This window comes from Rhincodon typus, chromosome 18 (assembly GCF_021869965.1).
Source record: "Rhincodon typus isolate 14 chromosome 18, sRhiTyp1.1, whole genome shotgun sequence".
Lineage (NCBI taxonomy): Eukaryota > Metazoa > Chordata > Chondrichthyes > Orectolobiformes > Rhincodontidae > Rhincodon > Rhincodon typus.
The window spans coordinates 30,697,979-30,720,075 of NC_063349.1; the positions used below are offsets into that span (position 1 = coordinate 30,697,979).

The window sequence follows — 22,097 nt, forward strand, 5'->3', positions numbered from 1 at the left end:
AGTGTTTTGTTCGCGTAGAAAATGTTAAAGGGGCAGTGTGGACAGTGGACGAAATAGAATACCAAAAGCGAAGGTCACAAAAGATAACAGGGTATGTGCTCAGTATTGTTCATTGTTGTAGCTAACATCTAGTTGCATCATTCCTCATATCCCACACCAGCTGCAACCTTCTACAAGGGCCAAGAATGCTGTAGGGTAAACTTTAAAGTAGATGGTGATAATTCTTATGGAAGTGAGCCTACATTTGATCCACTTTGATAGGTAAGGCTTCACTTTAGTGGCCTCCCTGTATCTATCTTTTAGTTCTAACAAGCCTCCATTCATATTGCTTGTATGATATTAGCAATAGCAGGTTATGATTTGCAATATGTATTCTTATCCTTGGCTGTCTTTTAAGCCCTATATACTTTTCTGGCTGTTGTGTTGCTCTCATGTCTGTTTGACTATTCCTTCTATCTCAGGATGTTGTTTCTACTAAATTGCCTTGCAGAAGTGCTTTATCAGGGTACAGAGTAAGTTTGATTCCTTTTGGTCATTTGAGGAAGAGTGTAGGAGTAGTTACTGCACTCAGAGGCTGACCTCAGAAATACATCCCTGGTCAGAGCATTGATGGGTGTTTCTTACTCTGGGACCTTTTCCATGCTTATCACACTGCTTTGCAAATTAATTCACCATCAGGATGATTAGGTTGGTTAATATTTCTTTCTCCTTAGCTGAATAATTAATAGCCATGTATAAGACTTTAAAGAGGCCACAGGTGCATTAAGACAAGCTAAACACTTCTTTGCTGAAAAACCACTTAGTTAGGCAACTGGCCCATTCATCTTGATGATCATGTACTTTGGGGTTTGTTTTTTTTTCATTTATTCAGCACTTGCTGCAGTAATTATCACTAATAAAAAAGGTTCAAAAGCTCATGCAGAGAAATTTCGCCAACACGTTTAAAAGAAGAGAAAAGCAGATCAGAAAGAACTGGAATGTTTAATACATTGTAGGTTCTGCATTTTAAAAAAGTTGAGATGTTTTGGGAATTTGTTTGAATTTATGTTGTCGTTTGAATTGATCATACTTTAAGTTTCTGAAAAATAGCAGTGTTTTACGATTAATACTGCATGTAATCAGAATTTATTGTTTCTTACATTTTTCCTAAAATTGTTTTAACATTTTTACATTTATCTACTTAAATCATCGTACAATTTTTATTTTTATGTAAGTCAGTAGCCTTTTGGAATTTTAACACATCTTTTCTTTCATTTCCAGAAGCCCGACATTAGTTAAAAATATACCGACTAGTTTGGGGTATGGAGCAGCTCTCAATGCAAGCTTGCAGGTAAAATGTTAAATAACACTGTTACTGGAATTTGTATGCCCCGACTACTGCTTAGCATGAAAAATGTGTTGGAGCTGTCAGACGCTTTGATGCTGATGTAGGCAATTACACTTCAACTTTAGTGAACATCCTAATTTCTGTATTTCAGCCTTTAATTTCAATTCTTAATTCTAAGCCTTTCCTTTAGATAGGTTTAATTGTAACACTAGTTTCTGATGTGGTTAAAAAGCAAGAGGGACACCCTGTGGCAAACTTTGGGATATCCCCTTTGTATCAAATGTTAGATTGATGGCAGCTTCTGCAAATGCATGTGGATATGCATTAATATTTATCTAAGCTGTCATAAATGATTTCACATCATAGAGCTATGGAATGAGGCGCTCATGGCAAAAAATTTTAAAGTTTAATTACAATATATAATTTTTATGCACAAGAGGCAAAATGTCATGACTTTTATTTCAGGGTAAAGTTTTGGTCATTCTTTAAAGTCAAGGAGATGCTTTGTTAGAACATGAATCAGGATCTTTGGAGTTAAAGAACAGTCAGCAGGGAATTGCCACTGGGGTTAAACCATTCAGCACAAGCCCAGCTTAGAAGTGGAAACAAATTGGTTTGCATTTCGAACTTGCTTCTGCTGCTAGTCAAACCTTGTATTCAAAGAGCAGCTGCCAAGGTTCACTTTTCTCGTCTCATTATAGGTGCTCGGTAACCTATTACACCAATCTTTACTGAAAAAAATACATTAACGTTTTAAACTATTCATCTCATGAATATCACTAGTCATGGTATTGATATCATCAGTCACTAAAATTTGGCAACATTTTAACTGGCATTGCAAGTTATTTTGAATGCTTTTTTAATGTAAATAGAGACACAAAGTGAGAAGTACTTGTATTATTTTGGCTTTGGTAGTTCAAGCTGTGAATTTTTAGAATCCCTGTTTTAGCTGCTATTCATGCACTCTGAGTAATCTTAGGAAGAAAAACCCAACTGGGAATGGATTTCTACTCAGCAGTTATGTTTGGCTCGTAATGGGTCAAGCAAAGATTGGTATTGATGGGTTCCATGGAGAAATCCAGATTGGTACATCTTTCTATTTAGACTGAGAAAGGTGTTGGCATGATTTGATGGAATTTGAAACAGAGGAATGAGAACAATGTTTCACAGCAAACTAATAAATCAGAAATGTATTCTGCATAATATGTATAATTACAATGACAGGAAGATCATGTATAGAACGATTACTATAAGTAAAACATTGGTTATAGTATTTTATGGTGGATCTCACTGTCTAGCTTTTTGAGTGCATATAGACATATCTGATTGTAAGCTTATTGGCTAACATATTTTGGAAATTTGGGTAAAATATAAGAATAACTTATCACATGATTGAGAGACGCAGGCAGCAAAACTATTTATCAAACATTGTAGGAAAATTTAGGGGCAATACATTGGGTGTAACTAGATTCCAAAAATATACTGATGGTACAAATTTACAATTAAGTTTGAAGAATTGAATTAATTTCTCCTGAGGACATAAGCAACTAAAGTCATCTAATCCTAACTGCAAAAATGATGTTTGTTTCCATATATTAATTTGATATTTTTAGCCTAATAGAATGAGAATACTTACTTGCGTATACTCTAAGCTAAAAATAACCAGCAAAGAAAGTTTAGGAAGCCAATGCATTGGCAGCAAGGAAGAGAAATTCAAAACTACTTAATGCTTATTGAAATCTTGCTATCCCTCATGTCAAGGCAGTGAAATAGTCTAAAGTTTCAACTCCATATGACTTTCTTTTAAAATTGTGTTATTGTTATATATAACTTGCACTGACCATAAATGGGATTGTATAGTAACAGTCAATATATAGTTTCACTGGTAAGTTTGATTCTGTAAGTAAACAGAAAGGAGAGACGAGATATGGTTATCTACAAAATCCAACATTACCGAACAGTCCACCACCATCTTCTTGCTGGATTCCAAGACAGGAAGAATACTGTGGGAGAACTGACAATAAAAAGATTAACAATTGTTTAATAAGGGCAGGAGTCTTCCTTCCTTAGACAGGCATGTAAAAGAAATCATTGGTCAAGTTGTCCCTGGAGAGACACTTAGAGTCATAGGGCTGTACAACATGGAAACAAACCGTTCAGTCCAACTCATTCATCTCCACTAGATATCCTAGATTAATATTGTCCCATTTGCCAACATTGGACCCATATCCCTCGACCCTCACTATTTATGTACCCATCCAGATGCTCCCTTCTTGTATTTTCCCTAATTACATTATGGGTGAGAAAGTCTATTGGCACTTTCTTGACCCAAGCCCAATTTAGGCCCCTAAAAATGGTCAATTAAGTAGCCATTTAAGGGCTTCAACTCCCTATTTCTCAGTACCTGCCTTCCTGGCATGCAAAAAATATGGTCTAGTTACCTAACTAGGTAACTAAGATGACCTGCCTGGCTTCCCCAGTCTGGGGACAATCAAAGGCACTGATTGGAGACAAGGGTGGTTTCTCAAAGCCACATCCCTGCCCTTGCCTTTGACCCTTTCTCAGCATTACATCAGCTGAGGAGTAGGCCTGGTATCTTTAGGACCAAGAAACTAGCAATGTGACACCACTTCTGAGGCCTGTAATAAGCTGAGATGCTCACTGAAGTTTGCCAATCAACTCTTTAAGAAGCTGTTTGATGTGCAGAGCTTGACTTCCCTCAGTGGTGGATGTGGTGTTAGTTGACATCTAATACACCCATCCCCATATGTACTCTCAAAAAAAGAAAACGCTATTACAAGTGTGCAATTCTAACTTTAACTTGTGGGTCTTTTGTTTTTTATATATGTTAAATATTATATATAATATGTCACTGATCTTGTACGTCTCTTACTTACATTTATGGTCCTGAAAGCTATATTAAATTGAGTCTTATTTAGTCATAGACATTTTGTCTTTCTTTCTGCGGTCAAGCCATACTACTTAATATCACGTACCACAGATGCAACATGTGTTGATTAGTTACTCCTGAAGCATGTTGTGTCCAGCAAACAACTATTTAGATAAATGACCTGATAATAAAGACTGAATTATGGATGAAAAGATCCTTGTGAATATGGTAAGGAACTTGGAAGTTGTTCTAAGTCCTACTGGCTTCTCGGTCACACAAGTAAACCATTAGAGACTGTCCTGTCTCAATGGAATATTCCTAGTGAAAGGGTCACACATTTAAGACAGAAGGGCTGTTAATAAATATATGGATTTCCACTCAAACCAAAGTGTGACACTGCTAACTGGTACTTTAAAATAAAAATTGTGCTATTATCTGACATTCAATCATGAAACAATGCAAGTATGCCTAGGAAAGGTGGTGTGTATACATAGAGCAAAATAATTCAGTGAAATGCCTTCTGCCTTTTAACTCATTTTATAATTAGATATGTCCATGGATAATGAATAGATCCTACATATGTGAATGTAGTGACTTAGGAATGAAAGGGAGAATAGGATACTGTGACAAGAAGCGTTGTCAGCTTAGAGCTGTGAAATGAGAAGTTTAAGATAAGCTGTATTGACTCCTCTATTCATAATCTGCTTAACAAATGAAAAGATAAACAACTTTTGTCACCTATGCTGTGTCTTGAGTTAGCTCTTGAAAAGACTGTAATACATACTTTTTGGTAAATGGTTTAAGTTGTAAATTGAGGCATCTCTATACTTTTAAAGCCAAACATTAATTTATCACTTTCTGAATAGACTCAAACAATAATTGCTCTTTTCTCTTTGTGAACTTGAGTACTTCTTTGTCTAGTGAAAGTATTGTATCCACTACTCTCGGCCATTTTAGAGATGCCTTTTATTTATCTAAATTGCTGGTTACTTGATTTTAGAAAAAAAGGGATATAATCCTCTCTGTTTCTAATGAAGTAATTCTCTAACTTTTTATTATGGGTACAGAAATAAGCCATTTTTCCCACCACGTCCACTCCACCATTCAATGTGATCATGACTGATTTGCTAATCCTTTACTCCATTCCCCTGCCTTTTACCCATAACCCTTGATTCACTCATGATTAAATATCTAAGTGCCTCAGCCTTGAATATACTTAACAAACCAATGTCGACAGCCCTCCATGATAAAGAATTCTGCAGATTGACTACCCTCTGAGAAGAAATTCCTCTTTATTTCTGTCTTAAATGGGTGACCCCTTACACTGAGATTATGCCTGTGGTCCTAGACTTTCCCACAAGGGGAAACAATCTCTCAGCATCTACCCTGTCAAATTTCTACTCATCTTTATATGTTTCACTAAGGTTATCTCTCATTCTTCTAAACTCCATTGAGTACAGGCCCAATGTACTCAAGCTCTCCTTATAAGAAATCACGGCTGGTATCAACATAGTGAATCTTTTCTGGACTGCCTCCAATGCCAGTATATCTTTTCTTAGATAAGGGGCCCAAAACTGTTCACAATATTAAAATAAAATATTAAAACAAATTTAACTTAAGACCATTAACAAGTACAACATACAAATACTGTATATTTCCCCCCCCTTCCATGCATTTGGTACAGGAACACTGGAAATCAAGTTATGTTGCATCAAGCGAACTATAATTAAATGAAGAATGTTCAAGAAATGTTTAAAACATTGTATTATTCTGTCACTGCACATAAAAAAAAAATATGATTTCAATCTAGTTTCCATTTACAATGCTATTTGTTGCCTTTTGCAAAATGTTGTTTAAAAGTATACAAGTTTAAGCTGTTGAAATATTTGCTGCGATATGAGCCTGTTGATACTATCTCTTTAAGTTGCATTTACACCAAATGGACATAGTTTTGTACTTTATTAATAATATATTGTCAATATTTATAAAGTCAGGTACCATTGCAATTTTCACAAGATGGACCTAATAGAGCTTGTAAAATCTTTCAATTTAAATGTAGACTTGAAACAACAGTGCTTATCATTTGTTTTCTTTCTGTTAGGCTGCACTTGCAGAGAGTAGTTTACCTTTACTCAGTAACCCAAGCCTGATAAATACCACCTCCAGTGGCTTACTGCAGGCAGCCCACGAAGACCTCAATGGTTCACTGGATCACCTTGAAAGCAATGGGAATATCAGCCCAGGATGTTCTCCACAGCAATATACGTAAGCATCCACAACACATGCATGCTAGTTTTAGTGCCAGCCACAAAGAAGTATTTTGTTCACTTCTTTTTATTATTAAAGCATAATTGGGATATCTAGCTATATTCTACAATCCAACTACAATCTATATATAGGCCAACAACGTATTTTGCACCTTGTTGATGTCAAAAAATTCTAGTGCCCGAACAGAAGTGATTACATATTCAACTTTAATTACTGGCAGTCCTATGTTGGAGGATTTTATATGTTATGTTTTATGCAAAAGGCTACTGTTCCAGTTAATATTTTGTAGCTAACTATGTGATTGATTATGTTAAAATCCTTTCCAGACCATCTTTTAATGGAGCAGTGAGAGTGAGATCATTAAAAATTAATGTTCTGTGGGTTTCAGAAATATGCATAAAGCTTTGAAAAGCCTGGCCCTAATCAGTGATGTCAAACATGTGGCCATTCTTTGTTTACTGACTTGCAGTGGGTGAACTTGTTAAGAGGATTCCCTTTAACTGATGGCAGCGAAACCACAAGGCACAAAAGGGCCATCTTTTCTCACTATAGCTATTATACATTAAGAATACAGATACTTACAGAGACAAAAGCTGACATTTATTGACCTAACAACAGACTTAATAGTTTTTGGAAAACGCCAATTAACTTTCAACTGTATTAATGGTAAAGTGTATAATTTGCATGCATGAACTCTGCATCTGAATGTATAAGTTGCTCCATACAAGAATATTTGAGGATAATCTAGTGTCTGTACTCGATTTGAGGTTGATTGATGTATGTTTATTCAATCATATTTATTTCAAATATGCTGTTAAACTTAATTTCTCTGAATTTCAATCAGTAAGTGATAGAAGCTGGTTTCTCTTCTTTATGGAGGTGAAGTCCTTCAAATGCACCCCAACTCTGATCCAGTTCATTTTGGTGGACTGCTGGAAGAATTGTCTTTGTCAAAAGTAGACCTTCTGGGGCTATTCCAATTGCATTACATTAAGACTGCCACTGCAGTTCCACAAGAGACAGGGACAACTTAAAAGGAGAAGTCTGCATTAAGGGCATTGTGGCTCAACCTGCAGCATGTGGACTGCAGCGGTTCAAGAAAGCAGCTCGGCACCACCTTCTCAAGGGCAACTAGGACAGGCAATAAATGATGGCCCAACCAACAACACTCACATGTTAACAAGTGAATATATATTTTTAAAAAAATTGTTGAGCTGAGCACCAACACAAGTTAGCTATTTGGGGCATTGAAATTGTGAGGCTGCTGACACAGAAGGTGTAGATCAAGGCCATTACTGTAAATTCCCAATGCCTACCATTGTACCAGAACATCACAAAGCTGTCATGGTAACACAAAGAAATGGAAATCCATAAGGTAACTCACTCTTGACTTTGTCTGTTATTTGTACATATTGTGTATGCAAGGACATGCCAGTGGCCTCTCTGTAATCTCCAATGGCAGCTTCCATTAGAGGTGAGGATAGACAAAATACTTTGGTAGTTCTCAATAGCAGACATACCATTCTTTTTTAACCACTTTCAGAATTTTGCAACTTTGGACATGTTGCCTAAAGAAAATGTATGTTAGAATTAAAAGCTGGAAAATTCTGAAGATTTACTTTGAACTGTGCTGATAAGTGATTTGCAACAACATAAAGTGAATTAACTCTGGATATTTTAAATTAAAATTTATAGTTTTCCCTTTACATACTTTAATAACAACAGGTTTGTGATCTTTATATAAAATTTAAATATTGAGAAAATATTGTTTTCATCCAGTAACTTATTTTTTAGGTTGATTTTTAACTTCTGAAATTTACAGCGCATAGATCTACAGCCTAATGAGAATACTGATGATTAGTCAGCTGACACTTCCAATAGGCGTTGCTCCACCAATCATATAGGTGATTTTAACGTGTAAGGCTAAGCAAATTGTCATTGCCCAATTGCTGTTTTAGGAAATAGTTCATCAGTGTATATCCTGCACCTGTCAATCATGCTACAAATGTTTCATTTGAAGAAGCAGGAAATAATCGAGTCTCAAATTGACCTGAGGCCAGGAATGTTTCGTTGGGCCGAACTAAATAATGTGGCCATTGCTAGCCAAGCACCCCAGCCCCAACCCCTCCCTGTAAAAAGATCGAACAACATTCACCTGGATATCAAGTGATCTACTGCTGGATACGTATGTGCAGTTTCCTTAATGGATATTGGCTAATGTGCATAATATTTTTGTAATTATATTATTCCAGGCTTTGTTTTCCTTCTATTCATTACTATGGTAGATGCCAATACAGATTTTTGTCCAAAATGTCCTTTGAATTAGACTCCTCTAAGATTAGTGACATAAACTGAGAATGCATGGTTTAAAAATGTGAATTTTGAGGAAGCGATTTCATGAGTAACAATTAAAATATGAGACATTCCCAATATATCACTAGCACAGTCTTCAATTCTATTAAAGCTGGTAATGAATGTTCTTAACAAGTACACAATCCAAATTTGACCGTTTGTTTGTTAGCTGTACATTTCTTTGTTGCCACTCAGGTACTTCATCAAACACAAAATTTGCTGGAGAAACTGAGCAGGTCTGGCAGTATCATTGGAGAGAGAAACAACTTCAGAACAAAAGGGGAGTCATACTGAAGTTTTCTTCAGTCCTGATGTTCTCTTTCTGTGTCCACTGATGTTTCCAGACCTGCTGAATTTTTCCAGCAATTTTGAGTTTGTTTCAGATTTCCAAAGTATTTTGCTTTTAGTTCATCAAGCAGCCCAATTTAACAAGATGTCTCAAGTGCTGATAAACTATAATAAAACAACATGAGAACATTTTTAGATTTTCACAAACTCCTAGTCTGCAAGGAAAATTGGAAGCATAACCGTACAATATAGAAAGGGATGAACAATGTTGGTGAATTGGATAATCTGGCTGTAGGTTTGAAAGAAAGATACATGTCTTGAAGGATGCAATGTTATATTCTATTACACCTAAAGTAGGAGTATAATATAGACAGGATTTGGGGTAAAGTATACACATGCATAAAATGTTCTAGCATGAGAAATGTTTACAAGTTTAAAAGCAAGTAAGCTTCTACTGAAGGTAACATGGTTTTGCAAATTGCATTTTAAATACCGTGAGTAGGAAGACTGTAGGAATGTAATGGTCCAGATTACTGCTATTTAATTCTCTGCTACCTATAATTATAGAGACTAAATAATGACATAACAGGATGACATAGAAGATTCTGAAAAAAAAACAGATATGAAGCACATCACACCATAAGCTCTGATTTTATCTAGGAGGAATGTTTTATGACATTGCGATTGAAGAATTAAATTAAGGATAGAAGTTCTGTATTATGTGAATTATATAAATCCTGACTTGTGCAGCATATAAACATTTTCATGCAAAATGCACAAATGTTTAATTACATATTTACTGACAATACCCACATGAACACTGAGATCTTCTAAACACTCAGAAGGATGGGAAAGGGAAATTAATTGTGTGGGAAATAAAAATTTAGATTCCTGACAGTGGGTTAAAGTTTGATATTAAGTTCTTAGAACCTTTCAGGTGGGATGGCTTTCCTGGCCATATTTGCATTCATTAAAAGCCATGAATGCTAATTAACATGCCAGCCTGCTAGAACTACATTCACAGGGGCAAATCCTTTAGGCAAAAATGTGTTCACAAAGCCAACTATATGCAGGGTTGGCTTGTTCCTCTAATCTGAATACAAACTGCTTCTTTGCCCCTCACATGTTGAGGAGAGGACCCTTACTCTGACTACTCCAAGCAGCTGACTGACTGTGCCAAGTCCCTAGATGGTATCAGAGACTGCCCTAGAATTACTGTGCCAGGACCCCTTAACTGAAGACTGTCTCCCTTGATTTGATTGAGGACAGCCGACAACCAAGGAACCTCCTTTGGATACGAGGCACCAACATCTCAGGGTACACTTCATGGGATCTGGCCACGTGCTGCAGTAAGAATCCTTTGCACTTAGAGGCATACACCCAGTTCATGCACTGGACAAAAAGTGTTTCTGTTGCTCTCTCAGTGTTTACTCACTGAGCCTACCAAGATGTTCCCAGCATTCTTGCCTTGCCCTTCAGCTAATGATATCAGGCTCAAAGTACTGCTGTATTACCATGGTTCCTGGCTTTGTGTCTGCACTAAAAAGCACCAAATGGAGTGATAGATGAATGGATTTGGTGTAAAATTGGAGAATATTGTGAAACAGTGGAATGGTCAGATCTGGAACCTCCAAAAGTATGAATGATAGTTTCAGCAGAAGATGGGCTGAAGCAGTGATGATATCTCTTCATCACACAGGATCAGCCCACTGGTATTTATAATTTTGCATAAGTGACAGAAGGGATCATATCGGAAACTACTTGTTCCCATGTCAAAAATAATATTGAAGATCACTCCTCGTAATGCATCAATTGCTGTAACTGGAAATAGAAAGCTCCAGTATCTGCTGCAGAGTCTTGAGTACGCAGCTGAACTGTGTATTTTCCCACTGATGGGAAAGTTAAGAAAAAGGACATGTCCATAGCTAATCGGCAGCACGGTGGCTCAGTGTTCAGCACCAGGGACCTGGGTTCCATCACCCTTTTGCAGGTCATGATGATCAGGGGCAGTTTTTTATGTCTATTTGTTGGCATCTTCCTCGATTCTAATCCAGGGCAAACACAGCAGTAGCTACCATGCAGCACGTAAATGGGTGCAGGCACAGTACTGGGTGTGGCCTGCAATTTAGCTAAAGCTCTTATGCAGGAATGGTTCTATAGATTAATATTCATTGCAACAGCACCCCAATTTCAGCTGCAGATTCTTGGCTGCATCTGATGAGTCACAACTTTCATCTTGCTCCTTCGTTGCGTCATGTTCCTTTCTGCCTTGCGAGAGGTTGCTGATAGCCTAAGATGCCTTTTAATGCCCTTCAGTAGCTTTCAACATGTTTAGCTCTTCTTTGTGGCATTTTTCTTTTAATTATCCCCATCCCTTTACATTTGATTTACACAAAATTTCTTTCACCTACCAGCAGTATCATCCTTCATTCGAACAGAATTTGTGCTGAAGTCGTGAATCATTATACAAATACAATTTGACACAAAAACAGTGTACTATTAGCACTCAGGGCTGCTGGGTATTGAAGCTAAGTGGATTAGAATGGTTTTAGTCCAGAAGTCGAGAATCACTGCACAGTCTCAGATATGGTTCTCAGATATGGTACTTTAAGTTTTTAAAAGAAAACACCACAATTTTAAGTTATGAAAATAGTTATATCAAAAATGGCGTAGAATTGTCTCTGTTAAAAATATGTGGCATGATTTTTGTATGTTTCAGAATTTACTCTGAATGTTTTGTAATGAAACTGATGACATTTAAGACTGAGTAGGAATTAAACTGTCAGCCATCTGGGAAAAAGAGTAGCCAGAATATGAATGTTGTGGAACATGTTAGCTGCCAAGTTTATACCTAAGGCCCCATTGCCATATTTCAGGCAGATCTGAAACAGGTGTAAGGCTGTATTACTTTGTAAATTAGAGTTTCTATGCCAGTTATTAGACCCCAATGCCATATTCGGGTAGTTATAGTTAGCACTTTTGTTAATAAGCACTGTATATTAATACCAGGTCTGAGCAGCATAACCAGCACTTCTTAAGAGACTGCTGATGACACTCAATAATTTACTGAGACACCCATGTAGTATCTGCAACTCACCACTTCCATTTAAGTAAAGAACTGATGCTGTAATTGGTCAGTCGATGTGCCACCTGTTTCATGTTAAAATCAAATTTCACCACCTCTGAATAAATGAGACTGGGAGAAAATTAAAGTACAGCTTGTGTGAAGCAAAACTAAGATACACAGACAAAACAAAACATGTGGCATGACTCACTGATGACATTAAACCCCAATGGCATCATGACAAAATATTTTGGCTTGTTCTCCTTCTTGAGCTTTTACTGGCATATTGTCACAAATGGTCAGAGTGCACTTTTAGAATTTCTATGTTCCTCTGCAGAGTATTAATAAATTGAATAACTGCAAAGAATTAATTACTGATTCTAACAGTATTCGGGACTAATCAGATGTACAAGAAGTATATCTATAGAAGCATTCAAAAGCTAATGATTTAACTCCTAGTCTAGAATTCTTATTTGAATGTTTTTCTGAATAGAACATATCTGCCTCCAAAGTTCATATTATAAGAAAAGAAAAATATTTTGAGATCTTGAAGTTAATATTTGTAATAATTAAATGATTTGTCAAATCCCCTCATTTCAGCTGGATGCTATAACAAAAGCAACCCAAGGCAGTATCCTGGATGAAAATCAAAAATGTACAAAGTTGGCTGGAGAATAATGCTTAATGGAATGTTAGTTAGTTGATTTGTAATAGTATTTCTGACATGCTTTTGGACAGGTACATGCATTCCTATCCCTTTGTATTTGAGTTTCCTAACCATTGGCTATTTTCTGTCGTGCTATCTATATTAAAAATCTTACGTCTACACACAATTCCTGTCAAGTGTTTTTCCATTTTAAATTTTTATGTCCACTAGAGAGAGGATGTAATTACAGGATGACAAGTTTACATAGGCAGTTTCCACTATAAATGTGGGCATTAGAATTTAAAATGGAAATATAAAAATAAATTAAAAATGTACAACTTTTAAATGGGGACTGCCTTGTGTCTGTATTCTCTGGTTAAAATTACTCTCTTCAACCACTTCTCCGACTACTTCGTCAGAGTACTATGTGTGATTTTGTCTCCTCAGCTGAGATACTCCATTTTAATTCTCCAACTGTTGTGATGAGTGTTAGGTGCAAGTAATATACTATCTCCAATGGCAAGATAACCAACGGCCTGCCAATCTGTTCATTAAGACCCAATACACACCATGTAGGTAAATATCTTGCCCTATCAGGCACTTGACGCTGATGTACCATGTCACTAGACACTGCTCGTGAAGCAGAGGCCAGAAGCTACTGGGTCCTAACGGTCACCTGTCAAGGCCTATTCCAGAGTTGACACAACTAGTCACCCTGCTGGCTCACTGGTGAGGCAGCTGATCAGGGAAGTGACATATTACAGCCCTTAAGAGGCTCTTAATTGCTGATTGAAGGGGAAAGTCTCCCATGGACCTTCTTGCCCAACATTTAATTGCATAGGTGATGAGCAGAGGTATGTTTCCCTCCACATTACAATCACCCAATTATTTCCATTTCTAGCCAGCTCCAAGAAGAGGAAAATCTGCTTCTTGTCTGTAGTACGAAGGTGGTTCAACTGATAATTTATGATCTTCTTTAAAATTATTCCTTCATCTAAATGAAATGTCTGTTGCTGTTGAAGCATAATATATGTATTTCAATGGCTGAACCAAATTAGATAAATCATTGAGTTTCAAAAATTACCATTGAATAAGTCTATTCCTAAATTAAGCAATATAGTGATGAATTTATTTATGCAGTTGGTCCGCCATAAAATGTCTTCAGGCACAGCACTCTTTTGTTACAGTTTTACTGAAGTTTCTATGATTTTCAGGAAGTTCCTGATGTGTCTGAGAATTCCCGTGTGGCATGAGACCCCAATTTCAGTTCGAGCTGTTGGGAGATAAGGAAGAAACTATTAACATGGTGCTCTAATAAGGGGTTCCAAAGTGTTTTGCGCTTTCATGGATTTGTTTTGAAGTATGGCTACATCAAGAAATACATGATCAAGTCACACACAGCAATGTACCATGAACAGAAAATGATGGAAAATAAAATCGGATCTGTTCTTTTGATGGTGTTCCCCGAAACAAATCATGGAATTCCTACAGTGTGGAAGCGGGTCATTCGGCCCAATAGGCAACTCTTTCTATTTCTTTGAATATACCATAGGATCTATCTAACTAGTTTGGAAAGGCTTTGATGGGCTGAAAAATGGAAACTTTGGGCCTACGTGTGTGAGTAGGCTTGTTCCGTGGTGACTAACTCTGTCCCCTTCAATGAGACAGCTCATAACTGAGTTCCAATCAGCTTGTTAAGTAGTGAACAGCAAGCTTCTTGGCTAATCCATAGGCCTCAACAATGGAGTCCTGCTCCATCATAAACTACCAACACTCAAACCTGGCAGCTTCTGGATCTTAGAGATTGTGTGGCAATTTATCAGTTTTCCAAGCACAGCATCTCACTTCCTAATTCACCATTCAAATGTATTTCCTGACCTGAATTTACATTGGTTACATAGTGGTCACAAACAAAACTCACTACACAAGTTTTGTTTTGTCCAGTTTAATCTAACTATCTATTTATGACATCATGATGAGGCTAGTTGTTGACAAATAACCTCTAGAACACTAAAAAGGAGCTTCTACAAGTATAAAGTTTTATTCTTCCAGCTTTACACTATTGGAGAAGGTACTTTTAATGTTATTTTCATTTACTTTCTATCTGTATCAATCCAATCTTTCTTCTCATCTATTTCTTTTCTCCTGCACCTGATTTGAGGCTGAGTTAGTTATTCTAACTTGTAGTTCTTGATTCAGACTCTGTAAAACTTGTTAATGTTCTTCAATCTAATTAGTAAAGGAAATACACAGTTGCTTACCTTGTTCATATCGGTTCAAAATGTATCCAAGACGATACTATTTCAATCTCCCACTTTCTGTAATTTACTGCTCAAGGGCTGGTGAGAATTAAACAGGAAAGGTAATGAAATTCTAGCTCATGTTCTTCCCAGAGGGAGTTGCATAGGCTGAATCAGCACCATCGTTGAGTCAAGTTATTGAGAATTCTCACCGTAATGACTGCACACAAAATAAACTAAGTAAAGACTAATTATATCTCAAAGTACTTCTCATAGTTTAAATGCTGTGTGTGATATGTAGGAGAAAAAACACTGCAGCTGATTTGCACAAAACAGATCTCTCAAGCAATAATAACAAGTTAATCTGAACATTACTTTTTAAACGTGGTTTGAATACATTGGCTGAGACATTAGGAGATCTTCATCTACTTTCAAATAGTCCTATCAGATGTAGTTTTACCAAAAAGGCGTCTAGCAGTTCTGTTTAACATCTAACTGGAGATTGGCAGCACAGACAAACAGTATGGTCATAGTCTTGCACTGTGCTTGAATGTGAATTGAAGTTTGAACCAACAATCTAACTCATGTAAGCGTACTATGAACTGTAACAAAAATAAATTGCTCGAGAAACCCAGCAGGTCTGGCAGCATCTGGGTGTAGAAAGCAGAATTAATGTTTCAAGTCCAGTGATTCTTCATCACAACTGATAGCAGCTCAAAAAAAGGGGTTTTTTTTGAAGAGGCGGTTGGGATTGGTGGGATGGGGGTAGTGAGTGGTGGAGGGGAATGGTTAGGTGGAGATGGAGCCCAGAGAGAGAGCTATTAAAGGGATAGGCAGAGAAATTTTATCTTGTCCATTTCAGTCTATGTTTTTTTTTAATAACATCATGTATGCCTAGTTGTTAACATCCTATTTTCCAAGTTTCTCCATCTCTGTCGCATCTGTCCTGATGATGCTAATTTCTGCAGGAGGGCCTTCAAGATGTCCACTTTATTCCTCACCCGAGGATTCTTCGCTACTGTGGTCGATAGGACACTTAGCCGTATCTGACTCATCTCCCACACTGGTCCTCACACCTCTTCTCTCCCACAACGATAATAGTGCCCCCATAGTCCTCACTTACCACCTCACAGCCTCCACATGTGAAGAATTTCCGTCACATCCAATGGGATGTCACGACCAGGCACACATTCCTTTCCGGGATAACAAGGTGTAGAGCTGGATGAACACAGCAGGCCAAGCAGCATCAGAGGAGCAGGAAAGCTGACGTTTCGGGCCTAGACCCTTCTTCAGAAATGGGGGAGGGGAAGGGGGTTCTGAAATAAATAGGGAGAGAGGGGGAGGTGGATAGAAGATGGATACAGGAGAAGATAGGTGGAGAGGAGACAGACAGGTCAAAGAGGCGGGGGTGGAGCCAGTAAAGGTGAGTGTAGGTGGGGAGGTAGGGAGGGGATAGGTCAGTCCAGGGAGGACGGACAGGTCAAGGGGGTGGGATGAGGCTCGTAGGTAGGAGATGGGGGTGGGGCTTGAGGTGGGAGGGGGGATAGGTAGGAGGAAGGACAGGTTAGGGAGGTGGGGACAAGCTGGGCTGGTTTTGGGATGCAGTAGGGGGAGGGGAGATTTTGAAGCTTGTGAAGTCCACATTGATACCATTGGGCTGCAGGGTTCCCAAGCGAAATATGAGATGCTGTTCCTGCAACCTTTGGGTGGCATCGTTGTGGCACTGCAGGAGGCCCAGGATGGACATGTCATCTAAGGAATGGGAGGGGGAATTGAAATTCCTTTCCCTTCCTTTGTCAGCATCACATAGGGACAGTTCCCTCCAGGTCACCTTGGTCACTTCTATTCCCAGCACAATTGCAGAAGATGTAATACCTGCCCATTTACCTCCTTCCAATTCATCATCCAAGGCCCCAGACATACCTTCCAGGTGAAGCAGCACTTTACCTGTGCTTCATTCAATGTAGGGAACTGTATTTGCAGGCTCCTCTACATTGGAGAAATAAAATGCTGACTGAGTGACCACTTTGTAGAACATCTACGTTCTGTCTATAAAAATGACTCTGAGCTTCCAGTTACCTGCTACGTCAACTCACCACTGTGTTCCCAGGTCAACATCTCTGTCTCCGGCTTGCTACAGTACTCTAGTGAAGCTAGGTGCAAGCTGGAAGAACAATAGCTCATTTTCTGTTTGGGTATCCTGCAGCCTTCAGGACTCAATATCAAATTAAATATCTTTTGAGCCTGAGCACGTCCTTCAGTGTTTTTTTACACATTCCTACAACCTGACCCTCTCACAACATGAGTTGCTTTTAAGCCAACCTACCCATTCTCACATATGCTTAGCCCTCATTATCACTAATTCAGCCTCTCTTCTATCCTGGCTTACTTTCATTAATCTCCTTGTCTACCTACCGTTTTTATATTTCTCTGTCTCTGGGTTCCATCGCTAAGTACACAGTCACCTCCATCCTCACCCTCCCCCACCCCCGTCCCTCCCCACAAAAAAACCGCAATCTCGTCTTCAACATAAATACCACATTTTCATAGCTGCTATCATAGTATATAATCATAGAATAAATACAGTGTGGAAAGAGGCCATTTGGACCATCGAATCTGCACCAACCCTCTGAAGAACATCCCACCAAGACCCAGCTTCCTACTCTATCCCTGTAACGCCATATTTAGCAGAGCAATCCAACTAACCTGCACATCTTTGGACTGTGAGTGAAAATCAGAGCAACAGCAGGAAACTACTCAGACACAGGGAGATTGTGCAGACTCCACAAAGACAATCTCCTGAAGCTGGAATGGAACCCGCTGTGAGGTAACATTGCTAACCACTGAGCTACTGTGCCGCCCATCACTTCTGATGAAGACTCACTGCACGCGAAACATTAACTCTACTTTGTTCCAACAGATGCTGCCAGACCTGCTGAGTTTCTCCAGCAATTTCTGTTTTTGTTTCAGATCTCCAGCATCTGTAGTTCTTTGTTTTATTTTACTATGCACTGTTTCATTTGTGAAACCTAGGACACATCCATTGGATCAGAGTTGTGTCTTTAGGTGAAAACAATAGGAGGAGTTAGAACAAAAATAAAGTCTTTTTGAAATGTCCCATCTTCAACAAGGAGAATACATCAGTCTCTACCCAGAATGTATGTAATGAGTGTTGGAGGAGAGGGAATTGTGTGACGTAATCAGTTATAAACCATGTTCCAATATCAAATCTAAGATCAAGTCAGCTTTACCACATGGTCTAAATTACAACACTTTCATAATAAGTAGAACCAACAAGTGCATCTAAAATGAATAATGGATCATAATCCTAATTTGGTTCCTTTCAATTTATCATTAGAGTCTAAACCAATGTGAAAATTAAAATAATTTTAAATCATGTTAAGAATTTTAAATAATTTTTGCTCTTACATACTTTATTTGATTGAACACATTACCAATTGACAATGGATGGATAACAACAAAATATAAGGAGTCACAAATACAGAAGTTGCTGGAAAAAATCCAACACGTTTGGCAGCATCTGTGAAGAAAAGTCAGAGTTAAAGTTTCGGCTCCACTGACCCTTCTTCAGAACCCTTTTCCTCATACTTGCTGCCAGACCTGCTGAGCTGTTCCAGTAACTTATGTTTTTGTTCCTGATTTACAGCATCCGCAGATCTTTCATTTTTTTTTATTAAATATAATACGTTGTTTGACAGTGGTTTAAGAGTGCAGCTGATAGAAGGCACCCAGTTCTTCTTCCATTGGCTGTGTAAAGAAGTTGATGATAACATAGGACCCCATAAAATTTGACACCAAATGTTCTGTCAGATTAAAGAAGGATCGAAGTGTCCTGATTCAGAGAATCCCTAATGTTGAATCTTAGACAACAACAAAGTAACAGCATCTCGAATAATGGGGAGAAACATTACTGCCATCAAAACATTCATTGCTTTTGTTCAGATAAACATAGGATTTTTTTTATTTTGAGTTTCTTATGTATATACTTTTAAAATGTATGACAAGTTATTAATTGTGTAAACACTATGAACTCAAATGCAAAGTATATCTAGTAAAAAGAAAAGTACAAAGCTTTTATTTAGTTAGTAGTTAGCTATTTGCAAAGTTGACCTTTCCACTTAAAATTGCTGAATTATTAAATGTCACAAAATATTTTGAACAATTAAGCAGTAGTACAGTAAAACTTTGTGTTCCAGCATGTAATCTTTTTTTAATGAGAATCACTGAGATTTGGTGAAGCATTCTTCAGAAATTAGGTGAAGGCATGGTCAATGTTTAGCTTACACCAGAAAAAAATTATTTAACAAAAAAAATGCAAAAGAATTAATTTAATGCTGTTTCCTTTTGGTCTTTCCTATAAATTATGAATGTTAATGACATCACAGAAAGTGACCATGTGAGGGAGCTGAATTAACAATACTGTAGAGGCAACATTTAACCAAGAATGTTTCAGCATTTTATTTCGATTGTATGCTAATTCAATCTCTCTCAACACTGGGGTCAGTGGCGCCTTCGAGCTAGATTCCCTGATGATGCCATCACAGTTCTTGAAACAAAAATATTTCATGAATTAACGGGGTCACTCAAAATATGTGTAAGTATCTGATTTTTAAAATAATATACTGATAACGGGACATGTTTTATAATACACTGAAAATTGAGAATTTTCATGAGAAAGGTCGGTGCTTAAAAATATTGCTGTGGAATACTTACATAACAAAACTTAATGCACTGATCTAAAATTTGTTCTTTTGCTATTTCAACAGTGGTATTAAACTGTTTAAAATAAAAATGGTTCATATTCCATTGACATAGCAGATACTGGTGTATTAAGCATTCATTTGTAAGCAATCTATGGCATATTTTCAGGACCAATAATTTTTGTTATAGTAACAAAATTGATTTAAATTTTTGTACAAGGTAGAACATGGCTTTTGGCATTATTGAATAAAATCCATACAGTTGCTCTTCTAAGTCAGTGTGAAGTTATATAGTACTCCATTCTTGATGATTATCTCTTTCTTGAATCTTGAATTAGTTGGTGAGTGTAGGTTGTGTGGAAATCTGGACCTTATTCCCTTTCTGTGTCAGTATAGCCTTAGAATTATTCAACAGGGCAAATGCTTTTGGAAGATCATGCAGAAAAGATCATTCTGTCCTGAGATGGAGCACCTCTCCTCACTCTGTAACACCATGTTGTAACCTAGCTATTACCCATTCATACAGAATCACAGAAATGTTATGGTGCAGAAAGAGGCCATTTGGCCCATCATGTCTACGTCAGCTCATCAAATGAGCATTATATCTACTGTTGATGTCCTGCTTTTCTCCCTAGACCCTTGTGTGTTGTTCCTATCCAAAAATCACTCAGTACCCTCTTGAATGCCTCATTTGAATCTGCCTCCACCAAACTTCTATGCAGTGCAGTCCATACCCCAACAACTCCCTGTGAAAGCATTGTTTTTCCTCACCTCGAGGTTGCTTCTTTGGCAAACCATTTTAAGTCTAAGCTATCTGGCTCTTGATCCTTTTATGAATGAGAACAGTTCTCCCTATCTACATTTTCCACCCTCTTCATGATATTGAAAACCTTTATCATATTTTCTCTTCACTTTCTTCTACGTTCAAGAGATGTGGGCGTCGCTGGCTGGGCCAGCATTTCTTACCTGTCCCTAGTTGCCCTTGAGAAGATGGCGAGCTGCCTTCTTGAACAGCTAGTCCATTTGGTGTAGTTACACTCAATGCTATTGGGCAGCAAGCTCCAGGATATTGACCCAGCAACAGTGAAGGAAGGGTGATAGGGAACAGGGAGGCACAGTGGCTCAGTGGTTAGCACTGCTGCCTCACAGCGCCAGGGACACGGGTTCGATTCCACCCTCGGGCAACTGTCTGTGTGGAGTTTGCACATTCTCCCCGTGTCTGCGTGGGTTTCCTCCGGGTGCTCCGGTTTCCTCCCACAGTCCAAAGATGTGCAGTTGAGGTGGTTTGGCCATGCTAAATTGCCTGTAGTGTCCAGGGGTGTGTAAGTTATGTGGATTGGACATGGGAAAGGCAGGGTTACAGGGAAAGGGAGGAGTATGGGTCTGGATGGGTGCACTTTGGAGGGGCAGTGTGGACTTGTTGGACCAAATGGCCTGTTTCCACACTGTAGGGATTCTAAGATTCTATGATCTATTTCCAAGTCTACATGGTTAGTACTTTGGTGATGGAGTTCCCCTGCGTCTGACATCTTTGTCTTTCTAGGTGACAGTGGTCACAAATTTGGAAGGTGCCATCTAAGAAGCCCTGGTGAATGTCCAGACTGTATATTGTAGATGGCACACACTGCTGCTACTGAGCGGTCAGTTGTGGAGGGAGTGCATGTTTGTAGACATGATGCGTATCAATGGGCTGCTTCGTCAAGCTTCATGTGTTTTGTTGCAGCTGCACGCATTTGGACAAGTGGGGAGTGGGTGGAAGACAGGCTTTGGTGAGTTATTTGCTGAATGATTCCTAGTGTTTGGCCTGCTCTTCTACCTCTTTATATGACTAGTCTAGTTCAGTTTCTGGTAACCCCCAGGATGTCAATAGTGAGGGATTCAGTGATGATAATGACATTGAATATCAAATGGTGGTGGTAGTTTCTCTTTTGTTAGGGATAGTCATTGCCTAGCAAGTGTCACTTGCCAATTGTCAGCCAAGCCTGGATATTGTCTAGGTATTGTTGTGTTCCGATGTGGATTGCTTCAGTATCTGAGGGGTAATGAATGGTTCCGAACATGATTGAACATCCTGATTTCTGACCATATAATGGAGGGGGAGATGGTTGAAGCAGTTGAGGCTGTTTCAGCCAAGGATACTAACCTGAGGAACTCCTTCAGATGTCGTGGAGCTGAGATGACTGATCTCCAACAATTACAACTGTCTTCCTTTTGTGTTATACATGACTCCAAGCAGCGAAGAGTTTTCCCCAGTTTCCATTGACTCATTTTACTAGGGCTCCTTGATGCCACATGTGATTA

General features: G+C 38.3%; 1 protein-coding gene across 10 annotated transcripts in view; it reads left to right on the top strand.

The window, feature by feature from the left end:
- Positions 1 to 22,097, top strand: part of foxp2 (forkhead box P2) — a 746,195-nt gene that overhangs the window by 718,756 nt on the left and 5,342 nt on the right. For 9 of the 10 annotated variants that reach the window (XM_048607717.1, XM_048607716.1, XM_048607724.1 and 6 more), the window contains 3 exons: positions 1 to 91; positions 1,261 to 1,330; positions 6,319 to 6,482. The exon at positions 1 to 91 is cut by the window's left edge and continues 31 nt beyond it. In XM_048607717.1, the coding sequence (XP_048463674.1) occupies positions 1 to 91; positions 1,261 to 1,330; positions 6,319 to 6,482 (325 nt within the window). Of the gene's footprint in view, positions 92 to 1,260; positions 1,331 to 6,318; positions 6,483 to 12,789; positions 12,898 to 22,097 lie in introns of those variants that run through there. The other variant, XM_048607725.1, reaches the window with a different exon arrangement.